Source organism: Rhinolophus ferrumequinum, chromosome 28 (assembly GCF_004115265.2).
Source record: "Rhinolophus ferrumequinum isolate MPI-CBG mRhiFer1 chromosome 28, mRhiFer1_v1.p, whole genome shotgun sequence".
Taxonomy (NCBI): Eukaryota; Metazoa; Chordata; class Mammalia; order Chiroptera; family Rhinolophidae; genus Rhinolophus; species Rhinolophus ferrumequinum.
The window spans coordinates 693,936-713,057 of record NC_046311.1 but is presented as its reverse complement, the minus strand read 5'-3'; the positions used below and the strand labels follow the sequence as shown (position 1 = coordinate 713,057).

Genomic DNA, 19,122 nt, shown 5'->3' with positions numbered 1-19,122 from the left:
AGGCGGGCGAGGAGGGCACACACCTGACCTGCGGCCCCTAAAGCTGGGACCAGGAAGAAGGAGCTCAGCGTGTCACATCTTTTCCATCCACATGCAGACCCGGCTGAGGTGCGGGCGCTCGGGGGTGACAGGCAGCTGCAGTCCGGCCAGTGCGGGCTCGAGCCCACACACGGGCAAGGCAGCTGTGTCCACCAGCAGCCGGCTTCTCTACAATCAGCAGGGTCAGAGTGTGGCACTGAAGGCTGCCAGACGGGAAGGGCGGCAGGAGGCTGCCGTCAGTCAAATGCTGTGTCCTCCAGGACCCCACTCAGACCTCCCGTGTCACAGCTCCACGTGACAGCCCCAGAATCCCAGGACGAGCCTGTATTTCTGAGCTGCAAAGTCCAGTAGGTGGCAGACCACACTGCACGTAACGACGCCACTCCCTCTCACTGCTGTGCCCGTAACGGGGCAGATGGGAAAGAAGTGTGGTCAAGAATTGGTGTTTGCATTAAGAATACTTTATGTTAAAGTACGAACAGCATTTCCAATAAAACATGAAAAGATTTATACTGTATCTACAAAATGTAACTTTTTGCTACAATAAATGCTGTATTTCTCTTAAACAAACTAGAAAGGGAAGGAATGTCACGTTCAGTCTATACATTCTGTCTGCAGCATTAGCCTGGGAGGCTGATGTCTAAACTGGACAATCATAGACATGAATTTCCTGGTCATCTCCGACAGACACAATTTTTGAGCCATTTCCATTGTATTTTACTCCCCATACCTATAAAGAGAAAGAAAAATGTTCTACTAACGCCTTTCTTCCTTATGCACAAACCTTCTTACTCTATTCTCACTACACTGACTAGAAAACCACCACGATGGATGAGGGTGTCCTCGTGCTTCCAGAACCAGTGACAAGGCCTTTCTTTAACCAGGCATCTTCCATTACTGCTTAATTATCACTCCCCTCACCTCCCAAATACCACAAGACTTCATTTCTAAACACGACTTGAGATGCCCACACACCATCAAAGACTCAGAATCCAGGGACTGACCCAAAGCCATGAAGAGGGAGCCCACAGGGACCGGCATGGGTGGTCGTGTCTCCAGGAAGAAAAGCCCCCAGCACCAGAGGTCAGGCCTACAGGGGCACCTGGACACGCGCGGCGCTCCCCACCTCACTCCAGTGCCCACCCCCACGTCCTGTGCAGCCGGCCTGGCCCCAGGAGCCGGACGACTTGGCATCGTGGGTCAGACTTGATCTGCTGTGAGGTGAATGAGCAGACTCACACACCTGCCCAGACAGACTAATGTGGCTGGCTTTTCATGAGGTCAGCCTGTCACCCTGATGGCCCTGACCTCAGCGTTGTGACTGGGCCAGGCGATGGCCTCATGTCCACCCAAATCCCTTCCTGAGACAGCACCGCGCTCTGACCGCCACACACGAGACAACACAGCCAGCCAGGACTTCCAAAGGAGTAGAACGTCAAGATTAAATCCTCTCGGGCCGGCCCAGTGGCTCAGGCTGTTGGAGCTCCATGCTCCTAACTCCGGAGGCTGCCGGTTCGATTCCCACTTGGGCCAGTGGGCTCTCAACCACAAGGTTGCCAGTTCGGTTCCTCGAGTCCCGCAAGGGATGGTGGGCTCTGCCCCCTGCAACTAAGATTGAACACCAGCACCTTGAGCTGAGCTGCCGCTGAGCTCCTAGATGGCTCAGTTGGTTGGAGTGCATCCTCTCAACCACAAGGTTGCCGATTCAACTCCCGCAAGGGATGGTGGGCTGCGCCCCTTGCGGCTGGCAATGGCAACTGGACCTGGAGCTGAGCTGCGCCCTCCACAACTAAGACTGAAAGAACATCTTGACTTGGAAAAAAGAAAGTCCTGGAAGTACACACTGTTCCCCAATAAAGTCCTGTTCCCCTTCCCCAATAAAAAATCTTAAAAAAAAAATGATTAATTTAAAAAAAAAAAAAAGATTAAATCCTCTCAGCTTTGCTGGCAATGCTTTGAGATGAAATGTGAAAACCATGAATGATTATGTCAGTTAACCTTAATGGCTTTCCGAAGAGGGGAAATCTATGGGACAAAAACACTTAGGGCCGGCCTGGTGGCTCAGGTAGTTGGAGCACCGTGCTCCTAACACCGAGGTCTCCGGTTCGATTCCCACATGGGCCAGTGAGCTGCGCCCTCTACAGCTAAGATTGTGAACAACGGCTCTCCCTGGAGATGGGCTGCGGTAAGCAGCCGGAGGTCGGCGTGGGCTGCCATGAGCTGCCGCTGGCTACCGTGCGCTGCCATGAGTGGCTGGCAGCCAGTGTGAACGGCCGGCAGCCGGCGACAGCTGCCGTGAGCGACCCACCGATGACGGCGACCGACTGCCTTAACCGGGGGAGCGCAAGACTCCTAACACCAGCATGGGCCAGGGAGCTGCGTCCTACACAACTAGACTGAGAAACAACGGCTTGAACCAGAGCGTGGGGGGGGGGTGAAGACAGAAGAAGAGGGGAAAGAATAAAAACACTTAAAATACAGTAAAAGCCAACTCTGCACTGACTGCCACAGGCACTCATTTTGATGGTGACTCGTCCCCGAGACTCTTGCTGCTACTCCAAGTGGCCGACACAGTGGCACCGGCTTCAGCAGGAGCTGTCCCTCCCCGACTACTGAATGACCCCTGCATTTCCTCCCGACGCCCAGGGGCTCTGTGCAGTTACGTTGGCAAAGGTGGTCTCCTGTGACAACAGAGTCTCCTTTCCTAATCTAAAGACCCAAACAAAAGTTACCAAGATCACAAAAGCTAAACAATCTGTAAGAATTTCTGTATTCAATGATAAAAACAAAAATAAAAAAATAAAAATCACATAATTTCCCTGGCCAGCTCCCAAGATGACAAGGGATGTCTGTGTTTAAGCAACGGAAGGTCCTCAGGAGGAAGGTCTGCCTAAGCCAGCGTGGCCAGACTGCAGCCAGAAAAGTGCCCCAGGCACCAGCGTGGCACTCAGGAGCGGCTGCCCCAGGGGTTCTGGCCTGCACAGGGCCAACACGGGCCCAGCCTCCGCACCGCAGACTGCGCAGGAACCCGCTGCACAGACGTCTGTGTCCGAGCAGTAGGAACGTGTGGCCCAGTGGTCAGACGGTGCTGGCAACCCACGGAGCAAGACCTGAAATGTTAATGACACCATACCTGATCCTGGTGATCAAAGAAGGTGTGAACACACGTCCTTGTTCCAACATCCCAGACTTTTACACTTTTGTCAGACGAACTAGTTAAAAAGGGAACATGTGTATCAGGAAACAGTTTTTCAGACTGCTCTGAATTTGGACGGAATCTGACTAAAAAATCCCACTCCTTCCCTCAGCTACACTCTGTCTGTGTGCACGCTGGAGATGGCCAGGCTGCTGCTCACTGGGTGGTGTCCTCCTCACAGAGCAGCCATGTCCCTCAAACTGTGACCTGCCTGGCCGTCACAGTAAGTCTTCTCACCAGGAGTCCAACACCCCTTCAGTAAGTGTATGTAGAAGCCTAGGTTTATAAGGAAAAACTAAGAGCTGAACTGTTCAAAAGAATCCACCTTTATTCCAGCTAAGGACAACTAACTACACAACTTAATAAACACTGCAGAAAACAAAGGCTACCTGAATAAAAAAGGGTGACACCATGTCCACATTTTAAGGCACTGCACACATTTTAGACAACGCTAAGAGTCGTAAGTACCTGGAAACGAAGTGAGTGTCGTCAGGACAAAATGCCACGTTCAGCACCCAGGATGCGTGGCCGCTCAGCGTGCCAGCCAGGTTGGCGTGTTGCCTGGAGGGGAAAGTGTCAAACAAAACGGATGTCAACTTTCGGGATAAGTCACGGAAGCGGAAGGCGTGTAATTAACTCTGCCCTTTAACTGGACCACATCAGCTGTGCTTATGGTGACAGTGTTAGTGTATCAAAAATCCCCTTTCGATGAAGGAGTTTCGCCCATCGCAGAAATAAAATCATACAGCGGCATTAACCCAAAAGCCAAGAATAAGGTCAGGACAAGCAGAGAGCTTAGAGGCTCAGAAAGGAGGCGCTGCCCTAGGAGGCGTTTTTAACCTAACAGGAACAACACACGTCTATTTTCACTTTGTGAAAGTCAAATCGCCTCTGGCAGGAGAGCACCCGAGACGTGACTGTGCTCGGCAGTGTCCCCGCTGCAAACAGACCCCAGCAGGTACGCGGCAGCCTCCGTGGGAAGCAGTGGGGCCACGAGGAGGCAGTGAGTCCAGGATCTTAACCGGGCATCTCCAACTGGGCCTGCACCCCACATCTGCACTGTGGGGACGCTCACCCCGGTGCCAGGTGGCGGGCCGGCGGGAGGATGGATGGAGCTGCTGCTGTTCCGGCGGCTCCGTGCCAACGAGCACGGCCAAAGAGGCGCCACCCGTCTGGGCCTGGACACCCTCGTCCAGCTCTCACTCCGGTTCTAATTCCACACCAACTGGACAACCCTCTGTTCTCCAAAACCCGCCAGACGCAGGCTAGAAGGAGCAGTGTCCCGACTCCTGAGTTCACACTCCCAAAAAGCTCACAGGCCCACAACAGGACACGCACACAATGGTCACGGCTGTGTGACATCATGACAGGACACGCACACGGCGGTCACAGCTGTGCCATCTGCACCTGCTGGATTAGAAGGCCACGTTCGGAAACTGTGGACCAGAGGCACGCTGATCGCAGCACGCAGTCAAAGCATCGAACACATACATCTAACACCTCACTGGGGAAGACGGGGACACAGGCTGTGACAAAGGGGAACCACATGAAGAGAATGACTGACTCGCAACAACACCTGCACCCCAACCCAACAAAAGGGCTCCTCGTCCTGACATGCAGCGACCAGGGCAGGAGCTCCATGTCCTCTCTACGCTACTTACCACCCAGAAGAACCCACAGCCAGGGGCCTGGAGACAGGAAGCCCGAGAAGGAGCAGCAGGGCTCTGACCCTTGCAGGCAGGCCCCGTGCGTCCCCCCGCACGACAGCGCTCAACGACGGAGGCGAGCCCCGAGCCGCCTTTAACAGAACGGGCACAGGTGCTGAGCCTCAGCAAGTAACTTACACGTCATAGATCTTGATGTAGCCGTCATCTGAAGCTGTGACGAGCAGCTGCGAATCCGGGGAGAAGGTCAGGGAGCGAATGGGCATAGCGTGGCCTGGAACGCACAAAGGCCCTGGTGAGTCTGGAGAAGAGCTGTCTCCGTGCGCTCCCCTGGCTCCCCACTGACTACGTCCCTTTTAGTGACGCCGCGTCATACTGCCCAGGCGCTTCACTCACAGGGTCCTGATGTTCTAGAAACACCCACATAACGCAGGCCCCTCCTCCTGGAGCTACTTCTCCTTGGTTCCCTCCCCTCACCAGTTGGACCTCAACACACACTGCTTAGAAAACAGGCCTCTGCTGGGACTTGGGCAGCGTGCACATGCACGCTGCTTCTGACTGTAAGGCCGATCTAGCCGGAGACGGCAGCTACCAACCCTGGGCGCAGGTAGAGGGGAAGCCGAGGAGGCCGTGTGTTCTCGTGAGAGCGTGAGAACACACGGCAGCCCCGTCCACTCCACTCGGCCTCCCACCCGCCACCAAGGAGCAGCTTTCTGATCACAGAGCGTGCCAGGACCACCCACGACAGAGACGAGGCACTCGTCTAGCCAGGACACTAGCACTTCCCACGGGAAGAGAACGCCTAGGTCCAGATCCCAGCCACAGCGAGGAAAGTGCCGCCAGGAGGCTCTTCAGGGCACCGAGACCGGTAAGCTGCAAACCTAAGGCTCCCTGGCCACGCAGCAGCACTCGAATGAAAGGGTAACTCCTCCCGTGGGACCTGCTTGCCCCGGGGCCAGAGCGGGGAGCCCTACCTTCCAGCGTGTGCAGAAGCTTCCCAGTCGCAATGTCAAAAATATTGATGATTCCGTCTATGGCTCCGCTGGCCAGGTACTTCCCGTCAGGACTCTGTGCAGAGAACAGGTGGAGGAGGCGTGGGCCCCTGTGCGGCCAGCTCCAGCAAACACAAGCCAGGCTGTGCTGGCTGCAGGTCGCCCTGGCTGCCTGACAAGGCTCGGACAGAACGGGCACCAAGGACTACACCAGGCAGGGGGAGGGGATGGAGAGCCAGGGACAGAAGAGCAACGTTTCCTTACGTATGCAATACTGAGAATGAATTTTCCTCGCGTGTCCAGAGAATATTCCTTTTTCCCACTTTCCACACCAAAAATGTTCACTTTCCCCACATGAGTTCCTGTGGCCAAATACTGGGAATCAGGAGAAAAGGCCAAAGTCCAGGCATCCACTGAACAGAAAAAAGAAGGGAAAAAAAATACAATGAGAAAAGATGTGACCCTAATTTAAAACACTTTTAAAACACTGGCCGATTAGCTCAGTTGGTTAGAGCGCGGTGCTCTTAACAACAAGGTTGCCAGTTCGATCCCCGCTTGGGCCACTGTGAGCTGCGCCCTCCACAACTAAACTGAAACAACTACTTGACTTGGAGCCGATGGGTCCTGGAGAAACACACTGAAAATAAGTAAAAGTTTATAAAAAACAAAACAAAACACTGGTGGGAACATAAAATGCTATAGCCACTTTGCAAAACAGTTTGACAGTTTCTTAAATGAAAACAAACTTACCGTAACACCTGGCAATTCTTCTCCCAGGTATCTACCCAAGAGAAATGGAAACACCGCTCCATGCAAAGATCTGTCCAGGAATGTTCAGGCAGCTTTGCTCGCCAGAGCCCCAAACTGGGAAGCATGCAGTGCCCATCAACTGGTGAATCGATGGACAAAACACAGCAATCCTCACAGCAGAGTACTGCCCAGCACTGAAGGAGCCAAGCCCGGACCGGGCTACAACACGGAGGAGCCAAACGTATCATGCTCAGCAAACAATGAACGTGTGCAAGGCAGTACAATTCCATTCATAGAAAGCTCAGAAAGGCAAAAGCAGAGACAAAAGTAGGTCAGCGGCTGCCTGAGGCTGAGGGTGGGAGCACGGATAGACTATAAATGGGCATGAGGGGACTTTTGGGGTACAGAGTGTTCTACAACTGAACTGGAGTGATGGACCACTGCTGGCATATTAGCATTTCTTTTCTGGGCTACACGGCACCTCTTCAGAGGCAATCCCAGAGAGCTTTGGGAGCGTGAGGCCCAGGAATAGCCTAGCTGCCCACTGCCCGTCCGTGCCCACTCTCACACGGGACAGGCCCTCAGTCCTGGCCCTCCTGCACCTGCTCAGGTGGAAGGGAAAGGAGAGAAAGGCTCCGCCCCAAGGCCCTCTCCTCACTCGCGGGGCAGGGCTCGGAGGCCACGCCGTTCTCAGCCCTCAGGAGAGCACAGAACGTGGCCTGTCTCCTGGCACAAAGGGGGTCCTGGTCCAGGGTGAGTTTTAAAATAAAAATCTCTTGCAAATTGTAACATACACATTCAAAGTAATAGTAAATCATTTTAGCTCTATCTCTTTCCTTATGAAATGTTTCTTTTAAAAAGGAAATTCACTGCAAAAGTACTCACTAAACCAAGATCTGAAAAGGCTTTTACAACTAATCGCTCAGTCAGCTGCTTCTGAATATTCACCTTTGTTCCTAAATGACAACGGCATTTGTTCTATCAGGATTATGCTTTCTTATGCCTGTTATAATGAGCTGTTTATAGGAATAATGGTTATTAGAAAATCTGACTTTTATTCCCTAAAGCTTAACACTATACCTCTAAATTATTTTTACATTCCCTTACTGTTTTATAGGACAGAACTTCTACTATCAAGTGTCTTTATGCTCGAAATGGAAAGAGTTTTTATTCCTCCATTAAGCCTTGCACGTAAGGGTCTTTGATTTTAACACCTGCATCACACATGTTGATTTTAATGCCCAAGTTCTAGCTCGTGGCTGAGAGAGCAGCTGTTCTTTGCTGTTGGCCACCCTGTCCCACGTGGCGCTGAGAGGCCCCGAGAACCACCTTTCTTCTGCAGCAGGACTTGGTGGGAGAGCACGTGCCTGGCCCAGCTGCCACATAGGATCCTCCCGCCACGCTCAGGGTCTCCTCCAGGGCCTGGGATTGTCTCTTCCTTTCTTTCTACTGCGGCGGCTCACATCCTCCATGCATAGTTCCAAGACAGGCCGAACGTAGGTATCCGTTTCCCTCCATCATTAGACGTACTTTTCACAGCAGTGTCACCTGCTCTTCACTTGTCAGCAGCCATGCTTGCTTCCATCACTACAGAGCAGAGTGCTAACACTCCAGGCTGGTTTGGGGACCGAGTGGTCCATGAATGACATCAGCGGGGTAAGGACACAGCAGCGAGAATCAGACACGGCGCATCGCTTCTGAGGGAGGCACTCAGGTTCCTCACACACTGTGGGGCCACCCTTCTGACCGACATAACGACAGCCCGAGTGACTCCTAAGCAGAAGTGGAGAGAGACAAACCCCGGGGGCTCTGATCCAGGGCACTGTGTTCAGGGCAGCTCTTCTGTTACCGACCGACCTACAAGGAGTGTGCCGGCCTGTGCCAGGCTGTCCACACTCTCTGGCGCTCACCACTCATCCTGGCAGCACAGGCTCTGCTCGTGAGGGCTCTGCAGTCGTTTACAAGTAAACGCAGGGCCACAGGAACCCTGCAATGCCATGTGGCTTGTACCACTGAAACCATTCATCCCCAGGACTCCAGATGCTTACTGCGACTGGGAGATACGACTCTGCTGTCCCGTGGAACTTAAAAACCTCAGTGAGTGTTTCCTTAGAAGTTTCGTATCTATCACACAGTAGAAATCAGGCATTTTAACCATAACTAGTAGAAAGTGCCACGCTACGCATCTACGAGGACACGGTCGGTGCCTCCCGTCCTGGACTCCTGCAGGGCAGTGCACGCATCAACTCAGAACGTGGCGAAGAGAACCTCGCACCAGCCAAACACAGGGCCACATCCCAAACCGCAATTCTGAAGCCAAAAGGGTCTGAGAGCTGCCCGTTTTCTAGCGAGTTTAGTACCAAAATTCATTCGGCAGGAAAAACTGACCTGGCCCGCTGTAAGGCTATTTCGAGCCTGTATTTACCTCTCTCGGTACAACGGCTCAGGTTTAGGTGCTGATGTTGGTGTGTGATTAGAGTGCTGCCCGGACCCACTGAAGGTGTCACGTACCTGCAGTTCACTCACGTTACCGCTCGCAAATCCCAAACACTCTGAGCTGTGACAGCCCCTCCCTACAGGCTCTGAAGAGCCATCGTGAGTCTGTCATCGCCCCCAGAAGTGAAACTTACCAGGCCCTGCATCTATAGACTTGATCTGCTTGCCGTTGTCCAGGTCCCACAGACGGATGTGAGCGTCCAGGGAGCTGGACGCCGCGATGGGCAGGCTGTGGCTGATGTCCACGGACACCACGCCCAGCTGGTGGCCCTCCAGACTCCACTGTAGGTCCAGCCGCTCGTCGCACCTGCGGTGGGGACAGAGAAACACACTTCCTCACACACTGGGCCTGAAACTCGGGTCCCCTGTGACCAGTTACCAGTGGAGGGAAGAGGAGCCACAGGAGAGCAGTGACGGCCACGTTGTAAACACGGCACTTTGTTTTTTCAACTAGAGGGCTCCAATTAACAGTTGAATTAACAGGAAAAGGAGGGAGGAAACACGCTGACTTTTCACACCACCACACCGTTACACTTTTCTTGCCTAGAAAATAGTTAATATTTCCCCATCTGCAACTTGGGAGCCCAGAAGCAAACCCATAAACCCCAATTTCCCAGGCTGTATGTTAGGGGAGAGGGCACTCACCATTTCCACACCTTCACCAGGTCATCCAGGGATCCCGTGACCACTGTCTCGGAGTTTTCCTTCTTGTTTGTCCCCCAGGCAACTGACCAAATGGCATCATCATGGGCTAGAATGGAAAGCCTTTCCTTCATTTAAAAAGTCTTCCTGCAACTTCTAAATTGAATGTACTAAATAAAATGGAGCTGAAATTCTGTTCCAACAATTCTGAGCAAACCACCAATGTCCGCTTTGCTGCTTTGAAAAATGCTTTCTCAGAGAGCCTGCATCACAACTTGGAGCTCTGCAGAGGCCACATGCCCAGAGCGGAAGGCAGTCCCAGCGGAGCCAGTGTCCTTCCCACCTGGGCACGCCAGCCAGCGCGTATCCGGCTTGAACGGCTGCCACCACTTGACTGGGAACCCTCTGCTCACGGCCCACCACCCAAAAAATAGCCCTAACCTTGGTAATAGTGATCTCTTAAAGGTCTCTGGAAACCACTAGGCAGTTCAACTATAAACAGTAGAGGTCTGAAAGTAATGCCTTTTGCCACAAATATCTGGTATGATTAAGAGGCCAGTTCTTACATCACCCTTTTATAAGTTATTAGCTCAATTAACCTCCACAACCCTAGAAAGAAGGCACTGTTAATATCACCTTCATTGTAGACAGGGGATCAGGTTTAGAGAAGCCTAGCAGCTCACCCAAAGCCAAAGCTATGAAGGCGCAGACTAGGCCTCAAACGCAGTCTCTCTATTGACTAAGCCCACCTTGAACTAAGTGTGCAAGCTGCACAGCCGGTGGGCCACACTGCCGGCTCCACACACCTGGTGTAGGTGTATAAATGTGACAAGTGTGTATCGACACCTTCTTCACACCTGGCTGCAATCCTCCAGCAACACCTCTCTTAAGACGTGTACGGAAGGCCCTGGCCTAGATGACTGTGCGTCTCACACAGCATCACGGCTCCACCTGTAACCCCCACCCAACCCGAGCCTGCTGCCTTGCCCCGGATGGCATCAGCTACATGCAATGTAGGCGACTGGATGCCTGGTCAGGCCCGAATGCCCCATTTGAGCTCACTTGGGATGGAGCTTTAGCTTAAACGTCAGACTACCTGACGTTACCCACGCAGAGGGGAAGAGCTTTTATTAGGCACTCCACAAGTTCCTCCAGCTTATCCTAACTCGTCCAGGCTGTGGTGAGGAAAGGAGACGCGTGTGGACAGTCCACACACACGTCCTTTTCAGGCACCGAGCCCAGTATCATGGGCCAGCTCCATTCCCAGCCCGGACGATGCCCTGCCTCCTGCCCACTCCCGCTGCCACACGGTTGCCCAGCCTCCCCACACACTTGAAGCCTCGACAGAAATTCCCCTGTTACCTCCTCACTGTCACGAAGGGTCAGAGATCCTCTGTGGGAGTCCCTGAAGTGGAAGAGCCCAGTAAGGACCCCACGGCAAGCCATGAGTTCAGGGCCAGGCTGATGCTCACCTCCCCAGATGAGGAGGCATTACCCGAGTTCTGCAGCTCAAAGCCTTTCCTTCTCTAACCTGGCAGCTGGGAAGCTCAGTTACATCTTCCTTAGTTGGGAAAGCTCTCCTCGGCCTGGGCTTCTCCTTATCTGACCCCTGCCTTTTCTTTTCAGTTAGTTGTTCAGTTTTTTTGTTATTTGTTTTTAAGTGTATTTGTCTCCAGAATCCTCTGCCAATTTTTCTGCAAAGTGAGTATACTTGGGAATTGCATATCTGGTCAGCATGACAAAAATCTTAAAGAAACCAGGGACAACACAGTTTTTCACAGGTACATTTGCTTGAACACGTGGGCTGCTTACCTTGCTCTTGTTTGAAGAGTATACTGTACTAGAAAAAAACAGACACCACATTAAACCAATGGTTACATTTCAGACGTATCACATGCGCTCCCACAAACACCCCCGACACCCAACTCACCACCCCGCCCCAGGAACACAGCGCCCACTGCAGTGTCAGCTGCGTCCTGTGTTGCCCTGACCTCATGCAAGACGTGCACTCATGTCAGACACAAGTTAGTTCTTAAGGAAACTGGAGTCTCTTCGCACCCATGACTCCCCGCTGCCAGACTAATAAATTATGTTTTTCCTGCTCTGATCACCAGGAAGCTCTTTGCAGCTTAAGTTTTGCAGTTGTATAAAACCGCACAGCCTACATAACTACCTGTTAACTTCGTCTCCTATCTTACTATAAACATGTTTCTCCTTCGTGGATCTTTGTTTCTTTCTTGTTTTGCTCTACAAATTTTCTTTCAAACCTCCTCAATCCCTCAGTAAACTGTGGTGAAACTTAAGAGAACAAAATCCTCTTATGTTGTGCACTTCACTAGTGCCACCTAACCCTCCGGCGACAGGTGCCCAGGGTGACCCAGCTCTTCAGGAGCGGAGCAGGAAGTGGAGGCTGGTTTCCTGACTATATACCCAGACACATACTGGACTCAAACCTACCAATCAGACCAACTGATGCTCCTCTCCTCGCCATACGCCTTACCTGGTTGGTCATTTCCTTAGCCAAGGATGGAGGGCGAAAGGCCAGATAGCTCTGTGGAAACAACATCAGGTTTTCAGTAAGGGAGTGTCATCACGACAGAGGGGGCTATAGGAGGTTCCCCTTGACCCAGAAAATAAGGGAACCTTTTGCTAGTTGCCCTGACACTTTCCTATGGGTCAGTCCCAGGAGTCCCCTTCCTGAGCCCTACCAGGTGGTATGGTCTTCTTTCTCTCTCGTCACCCAGGGACTTAACGAACACATAGCCCATCCCATGTTTTCTTCTCTGTAAGCCTGACCACAGAGGGGGACTAGTCTCTGTCTCTTGCTGCTCTTCAGAGAGATAAAGCCCCAGGCCCTTTTAATTTTATTTATTCACTACTCAATAAGCAAATACAGGGGAAGCAAAGTTCTTAGTCCATGCAGGGGTCTTAGCCAAAAATGCCCACAAGAGCCTACAGGCATGTAAATGAGGGTAAGAGCTGAGGGGAGACACGTGTCTGTCAAAAGGCATCAGAGGCTTTAAGAACTCAGCTCAGCTAAACACAAACTTACTTTCAGAACAGATTTAATTTCTCAGGCTACATAAGGGTTCTTAATATGCATATCTTGTGTGTTCACTGACCCCTCTAGCAGCCTTGTAAAGCCTATAAACCGCTTATCAGCATATTTTTAAATACATAAAAATAAAATACGTAAGATTAGGAAAAAAACCAGCAGTTGATTTTGTTATTCGAGGCAGTTATATTCCATCCATATATTCAATGAATCCGTGAACACAGATCCATTGCTCCCAGGGGAAATGCTGGGTTAGGGTCCTGTAAGCTTCTGGTAACAACATTTTTGTCAACTGATCAATACATCTTTGTTTTATGTGTGCTTCTGTTTAAAGACATCTTACTATACACTGATAACTCATGAATACTGAATGCATGGCCAACAGCCCTCTATACACCTACAGGCAGCCTGCCAAACACCTGTACTTTCCCTGTAAGACACATCACAGCCTTCCTGCACTTGGGAACACAGCATTTAGCACCGTGCTTACACGGGTATTTTAAACAGTGAATCCACCAACAAAAGCGCAAAAATGCAAAAATCACACCACTAAATAGACTGAAAAAGGACACTTACTTACAGTATGAAACAAGAAGGAAGAGCATCTCCTTGTTCAACTGTCACATGTGAGTCAGGTGACTCAAATTTTTCACCACCTTGCACATGTCCTCAAAAAACTACAACGCATTGCAAGTATTGATTTTGGGGTTACAAATAAATTTTAGCATGTAGGAGAATTTGCCAATACAGAATCTGAGAATAATGAAGACTGTACACTGAAATATAATTGTATCAAAATACAAAATATAAATTCGTGAGTGTAACATTGTGATTTTTTTAACACGTTATATGACGATATTTAGCAGCAAGTCTAGTAACTACCATAATGTCAAAACTGTGATGAGCTTACACAATGTCCTAAGATATGAAAATACCTTTGATTTCTGTTGGTGACAAAGTCACACTGTTAATCCTGTGGTTTGTCACCTCTATTTATCATTGCAGGAAAATGCTCAATTTCAGTTAGAGATTAGAGAACATAGGATGCCATTTTTCTTCAGATCCATGTTCATGCCCCCCCCCCCCATTTTATCTACAAAAGAGACCAGACAGCTAAGGCATCCAGGTTCCGGCTATTTGCTTTAAATTTGCCAACCCCAAAAGGCTACTGTAAGGGGCTTCCACGAACAACAAAAACCAAAGCGTTTCTAGGTAATCCTGGCCTGTGAAGATCTCGGGCAAGTGTTCAATTCTTTGTGATCCAAGACGTGGTCGTGCCCAGGGAAGGACGACAGGAAGGCGCTCAAGCCGGTTTTGCTGAAGTAAAGGGCATTCAGCTTGTGCTCGGGCACTAGCGCTTTGCGCTTCCAATCGCTGCCTCACATTGAGCAACAGAAACGAAAAAGAGGAGGAGAGCTTGCAGGAAGCCAACGTCTAAGATGCCAGCTTCAAGACAAAGGTCGCTTCCGTCAAGGAGTGCCCACTTCGGGCCCAGTTTCAAGTACCACACACGGATTAGCTCCCCGAGCCCTCACACCCCATTTAGCACTCTTCTTAACCACCACCGCCCGCTTCCTGAGAAGGAAAGTGAGACACGGAGGTTAAGGAAAGCAAGATCCCCGAAGGTTAGTGTGGCAGGAGAAGGTGGACACAAGCGGTGGTACAGACTACCGAGCTACAGCACCTGTCACACCAGCCTCTCCTAACAAGTAATTTCAGAGCTGAGAGGGACCCCAAAGCCCTCTTTTGTTCTCTTTAGGGAACTTCCCCTCAATTTCCCAGGCAGAATCCACTGCTTGCTCCTCAGTGTTTCCAAAGAACACTGCACGGACGTCTGTCAAAGCGCTCAGGCAGCTCAATGCCACACGGTACCCGAAGTGAAGAGAACCCGGCCCGCCCGTGTCCCTGTCCGGTGAGGGGAGGCTCCCTACCTAAGCAGGCAGCCTGGCGCACCTCTGGGAAAGCTCGGTTAGGGCAGGAACAGAGACCTCCCGCACAGACACAGCAGCCCTCCCCTCGAGCTACACAGACTCTTCTCGGGATGCAAGAGGCGGCCCGCACCCCGAGCGGCGGCAGGGTAAACGGAGTCACAGAAGCCACCTCGGCCCCGCGGCCCCGCGCACCCCTGAACAGGCCGGCTTGGGGGCAGCCTCGGACCCACCCTCGACCGTCCGCACTCCCGCCCGGGCCACCAGCGGCCCGACTACCACCCCCACGGACCAACAAAACCCACTCACCGCGTCACTGCCCCGTCGCACCTTGCGGGTGTACGTCTGACGCCAGCTCTGTGCGACGGCGACGCGCAGTGATGAGCTCACGAAGGGGCGCGGCCTCCCGCCCCCTCCTCAGGGCGCATGCCGTCACAGCTCCGAGCGCAGCCGACGCGAGGGTGGGCGGGGCAGGAGGGAGGCCACGCCCCGTATCACCCTTCCCCTTGGGGCGGGGCCGCGGGAAACCTGCCCCCGGCAGCGCAGGTTCAGGGTGTGTCCGCCGCAGGTGCGGGCGCGCGGGGTCGGGTTTCCCATGTTTTGCTCTGTCATTCACCTGAACCTGACGAATTCTAGGGTTCTGTTGGTTCAAAAAATGTTCAGTGAAATAGCTTTGTTTTTCAAACTGCAAGTCACAACCTGGTAGTGTGACATACCAATTCAACTGTAAATACTCCACCTCCGGATTATTCTAAAAGCACACGGGTCCCTTCTATGCCTTTTAATTTTATCTGTTGTCAGAATACCGAGACTTTCACCCTTCTCTTCGCTTGCTTCCAAATCTGCTAGTATTAATTTCCAATTGAAGTAAATCGTTTAGGGTTTTAACTCATTTTTTTGTCAGCCATTACAGTTCTAAATAAAAATTCGTCTCCCCCCAATAAATAGAATAAGAAAAAATAGGTGTAAGAGTATGTCACCCATAGTAAAGGTACGTCATGTTTTATTAAAAAACTGGTTTCACACCTGCATATGTGACAAAGAAGTTATGGGATCCCCCCAAAAGCAGTGTCCACACATATGTAAATCATTAAAAATTTTCACCGTGTGCTCCCATATGTGCATATTAATTATAAATCATGTGCAAGTACTACTGTGCTAATACATTTATATATATGTGTGTATTATAAAATTCAAAAAACAGATTTTACACAAAAGGAAACCGACGCTAAGGGAGGCAGTGACTTCTCCACAGTCACTCAGCCAGCAGATTGCAGACTAAGGATGGAACTCAGGCCCAATTAGGAGATGGTTATTTCTTTTTTCATTGCCAGTTAGTTCCACAGTTAGGACAGGGGAAGGTGGAGAACTGGTCACAGGAAGCAAAGGGGTGGCTGAGGGTCGGGGCAGAACTGTTACGGAGTCAGAGGCAGGAGTCTGGGTTCCAATCCAAAGACACAGAGTGCTTATCGCTCCTTCTCCAGCTGGTCCTGGGAAGCTGAGCCTGGGCAGCTCCTGGGAGTGGCTTCCAACCTGCAGCTGGGGTCCCTGGACAATGTGAGCAGTGGATCCACTAGCCCGGGGCTTTACCGCTGATGGCCACAGGATGGCAGTCTCTGCCTGCTTTTGGCTACCTGGTCGGTACTCAGCTGATCAGGATGGAAAAGTTGGTAGGTAGCTGCCCTCAGCTCCTCCAGACCCAGAGGCGGTCAGGGTCTACCTGCGGCTGAGTCATAACAGGACCACAAGCAAGGGCCTCTCAGGTCTCTATTTCCTCATCCAGAAAATGGAGCCAAAACACCACAGCCATAACCCCTTGAAAATGGGCAGGAGCCACCCCACATCGGGGAACTGAGTCACGCGCCCAGGGGAGCCAAAATGCAGCCAAAGTGCAGGCCAGGTGCAGCGGGAATGGCAGGAACAGTGCACAGACGGTTGCAATAGCTAGGTCCACCATGACTTTCCAGCCTCACTGGCACTGACCTACCGACATAGGAAGCAGCAAAGCCAGGCTGCCGAAGAAGTCGAGTGCAGGCAGGTGAGCTAAGGAGGCCAGGGTGGTGGGCCTGCCAGGAGGAGGCTGTGGTCCTTGAACAGTGGCAGGAACTCGGTGGGGAGCTGCAAGCCAGGGCCCCCGTCTGCAGAGAAGGAGGTAGAAGAGGCTGGGAGGTGAGGGTGTGAGGAAGGTGGAGGGGCCTACCTGGATGATGAGTCTCAAAGGAGCAGGCCCCAGGGCTGTGCTGGTAAATGTGTAACAACGAAGCCCAGTCCCACGCACGTGCTGATGGCTGTGGTGTAAATGCAACTCCTGACACCATGTCACTGAGCAGTGCTATACTAAGGGGTACGCACCGGCTCCAGACGCCCCTAGGGATTCTGACACATCAGTGGGGATCACTCCTGAGTGCATGGGATGTGCACACATTGAAGTGACCATTCCAGAGGCTGCTAGAAGGGGTGCCCTCTGGGGCAGAGGGTGGTGAGCTGAGGTCCCTGCTGCCCCCGACGGCCTAGTAGCTTGGGCTTTTGGGGAGTGGCCACCTATGACTTCAGAGCTGCTGGCACTCCCTCCACCCTTTCGCCCACCCCCACCCCCATTTGCTTTGTATCTGCTTTCAAAAGGGACTTGCATTCCCGGTCTTCACCAAGGGAAGAGAGCAGGCCCCAGGCTTCAGGGAAGGTCCAGGCCTGTGCGAGGACAGGCTGCAGGCAGGGGCTCTGCCGTCCAGAGGCTGGAGAAGGCCAGCTGTGCCTCAGAGCCCTACACAACACGCTTGTTCAGAGTGAGGGAAAGGTGAAGGGCTTGGGAGCCCTGGGTCCAGCCTCAGCAACACCACCGACCTGCTGTCACTTGGAGCCTATCGTGCTGTCCCTGGGACCCAGTTTGCCCAAACACACACATGCACCTGGTGCGTGGCAGCGGCCAAGTTGTCAGCCCAAAGGGCACTGAGCTCTGGCCTGGCAGGGGATAATTCTGTCCTCACAGAAAATGAAGGCTCCTTGGGCCAGGCCTCTGGGGGTGGGGGTCCTGCTCAGTAGCTGCTGCCTCAGCAGATCCCCTGTCAATTAATTTGGCAGCTCAGTGTCCAGGGGCAAGTGGTCTTTGAGGCATAATGTATCCACGTCAAAAATGAGTGATGGGATTCGCCGCGGGGCTGCACTCATGCCTGTGCTCGTCCCCCTCCCCCAGAGGCTGGCTTTGTCATCACGTCCGTGTTTGCATGTGTCATTGGCCGGCCACCCCCTGGTCAGCAGGTGGCCCGGGGGACTCGTTGGAGGCCCATTATCGGCGCTAGCGGTGAGGGATGATGGAGGGGCAGGCCCATCTGCACACACATTAGGCCCTTTGTCTCTGGGCTGGTGGGGAAGATGAATGAGGACGGCCGCTAGGGCTCTGCTGCCCAGGGCACAGCCGGGGCCTGGGACAGACCTGGGCTGGGTGTCGGGTGGAAAGTGGACAGAACCAGATCACATGGCTGAACCAGAGAGAACTGCAGGAGGCCAGGGAGGAGGCCCAGAGAACCGAGTCAGGTGGGAGTCAGCTTGTGCTGTGCTGGGACCTCCCCCACGAAAGCTGGCACTTGGTCTTATGGAGCCGGGATTCCATTTGCCTTGCGTTAAGTCCAGGCTGACAGAGTCAGACAAGTTGGGGAAACCGAGGCCTGAGAAAGCCAAGGACTTGCTCAAGGTCCCCTCAGGAATCAGGAGCCGGGTTGGAAGAGCTGATATTTGGACACCCCCACTGATACCCCACTGCATTCGGCACAGACGTGGCTAAGCACCAATACCCGGGGGCCTCCGGTGAGCAGGCTGAGGGCTGCAGGGCTGCGGAGGGGGGTCCAGGCCGAGTGAACTCTGGACACAGCTCGACAGCCCAAAGCCACACGTACACAGGAGCAGGCGGAGCCCGCCAGGTGGTGGGCCACAGGCTTCTGGGGACAGAAAACAGCTCCGACACCACCTCTCCCATTTCTGTCCAGAGAGGCCACGGCTGGACGGGGTTTCCAGAGGCCCTTCCTAATCACACGCAAGGACCAGCGGCCCAGCACGTGATCCGCTGGTCAGGCTGGTGTGGTGTGAGGTCGGCGTGTGGACAGCAGGACGGTGGCCGTGCCAGGTTAACAACCCTGCGTCGCCACAGCGGGCGCCAGGCAGTGTGGTGTCCCCATCCCGTCCTACCTCACTTCACACCTGCTGGAGGGAGGACCTGGCGTCCGGGCTGTGTAGCAGAGGGCACTGGCGTCCACGAGAGGGGGTGTGGCTGGCCCAAGCCTCATGGCAGGACGGCCATGCAGCCACGACACCAGATCTGCCCAAGTCCACCCCCGGCCCCACAGCCCTGTGGTTTGGAAGTGGCTGA

At 52.8% G+C, this 19,122-nt stretch overlaps 1 protein-coding gene across 4 annotated transcripts; it reads right to left on the bottom strand.

The window, feature by feature from the left end:
- Positions 1–478: 478 nt before the first annotated feature.
- On the bottom strand, positions 479–15,142 carry SKIC8 (SKI8 subunit of superkiller complex). 4 transcript variants are annotated; one of them, XM_033099998.1, is made up of 11 exons: positions 15,072–15,142; positions 12,280–12,330; positions 11,592–11,619; positions 9,783–9,888; positions 9,272–9,444; positions 6,156–6,304; positions 5,874–5,967; positions 5,080–5,173; positions 3,704–3,796; positions 3,173–3,251; positions 479–769 (listed from the first exon to the last, which is right to left on the bottom strand). In XM_033099998.1, exons 2-11 carry the CDS (start codon positions 12,289–12,291, stop codon positions 680–682), a joined length of 918 nt encoding a protein of 305 aa, XP_032955889.1. In that variant the 5' UTR covers positions 12,292–12,330; positions 15,072–15,142; the 3' UTR covers positions 479–679. The 4 variants fall into 4 exon arrangements, with proteins under 4 accessions (XP_032955889.1, XP_032955890.1, XP_032955891.1 ...); XM_033099999.1 differs by lacking the exon at positions 15,072–15,142 and adding an exon at positions 14,766–15,035; XM_033100000.1 differs by lacking the exon at positions 15,072–15,142 and adding an exon at positions 13,770–13,796.
- Positions 15,143–19,122: the final 3,980 nt, after the last annotated feature.

What these genes read in the sequence shown, in the direction of transcription:
- SKIC8 (XM_033099998.1), bottom strand. An exon ending in GTCTATAGATGCAGGGCCTG is followed by an intron (nt 6,305 to 9,271) that starts GTAAGTTTCACT and finishes TTTTCTGTTCAG; the next exon opens with TGGATGCCTGGACTTTGGCC. An exon ending in GACACTCACTTCGTTTCCAG is followed by an intron (nt 3,252 to 3,703) that starts GTACTTACGACT and finishes CTTTTTAACTAG; the next exon opens with TTCGTCTGACAAAAGTGTAA.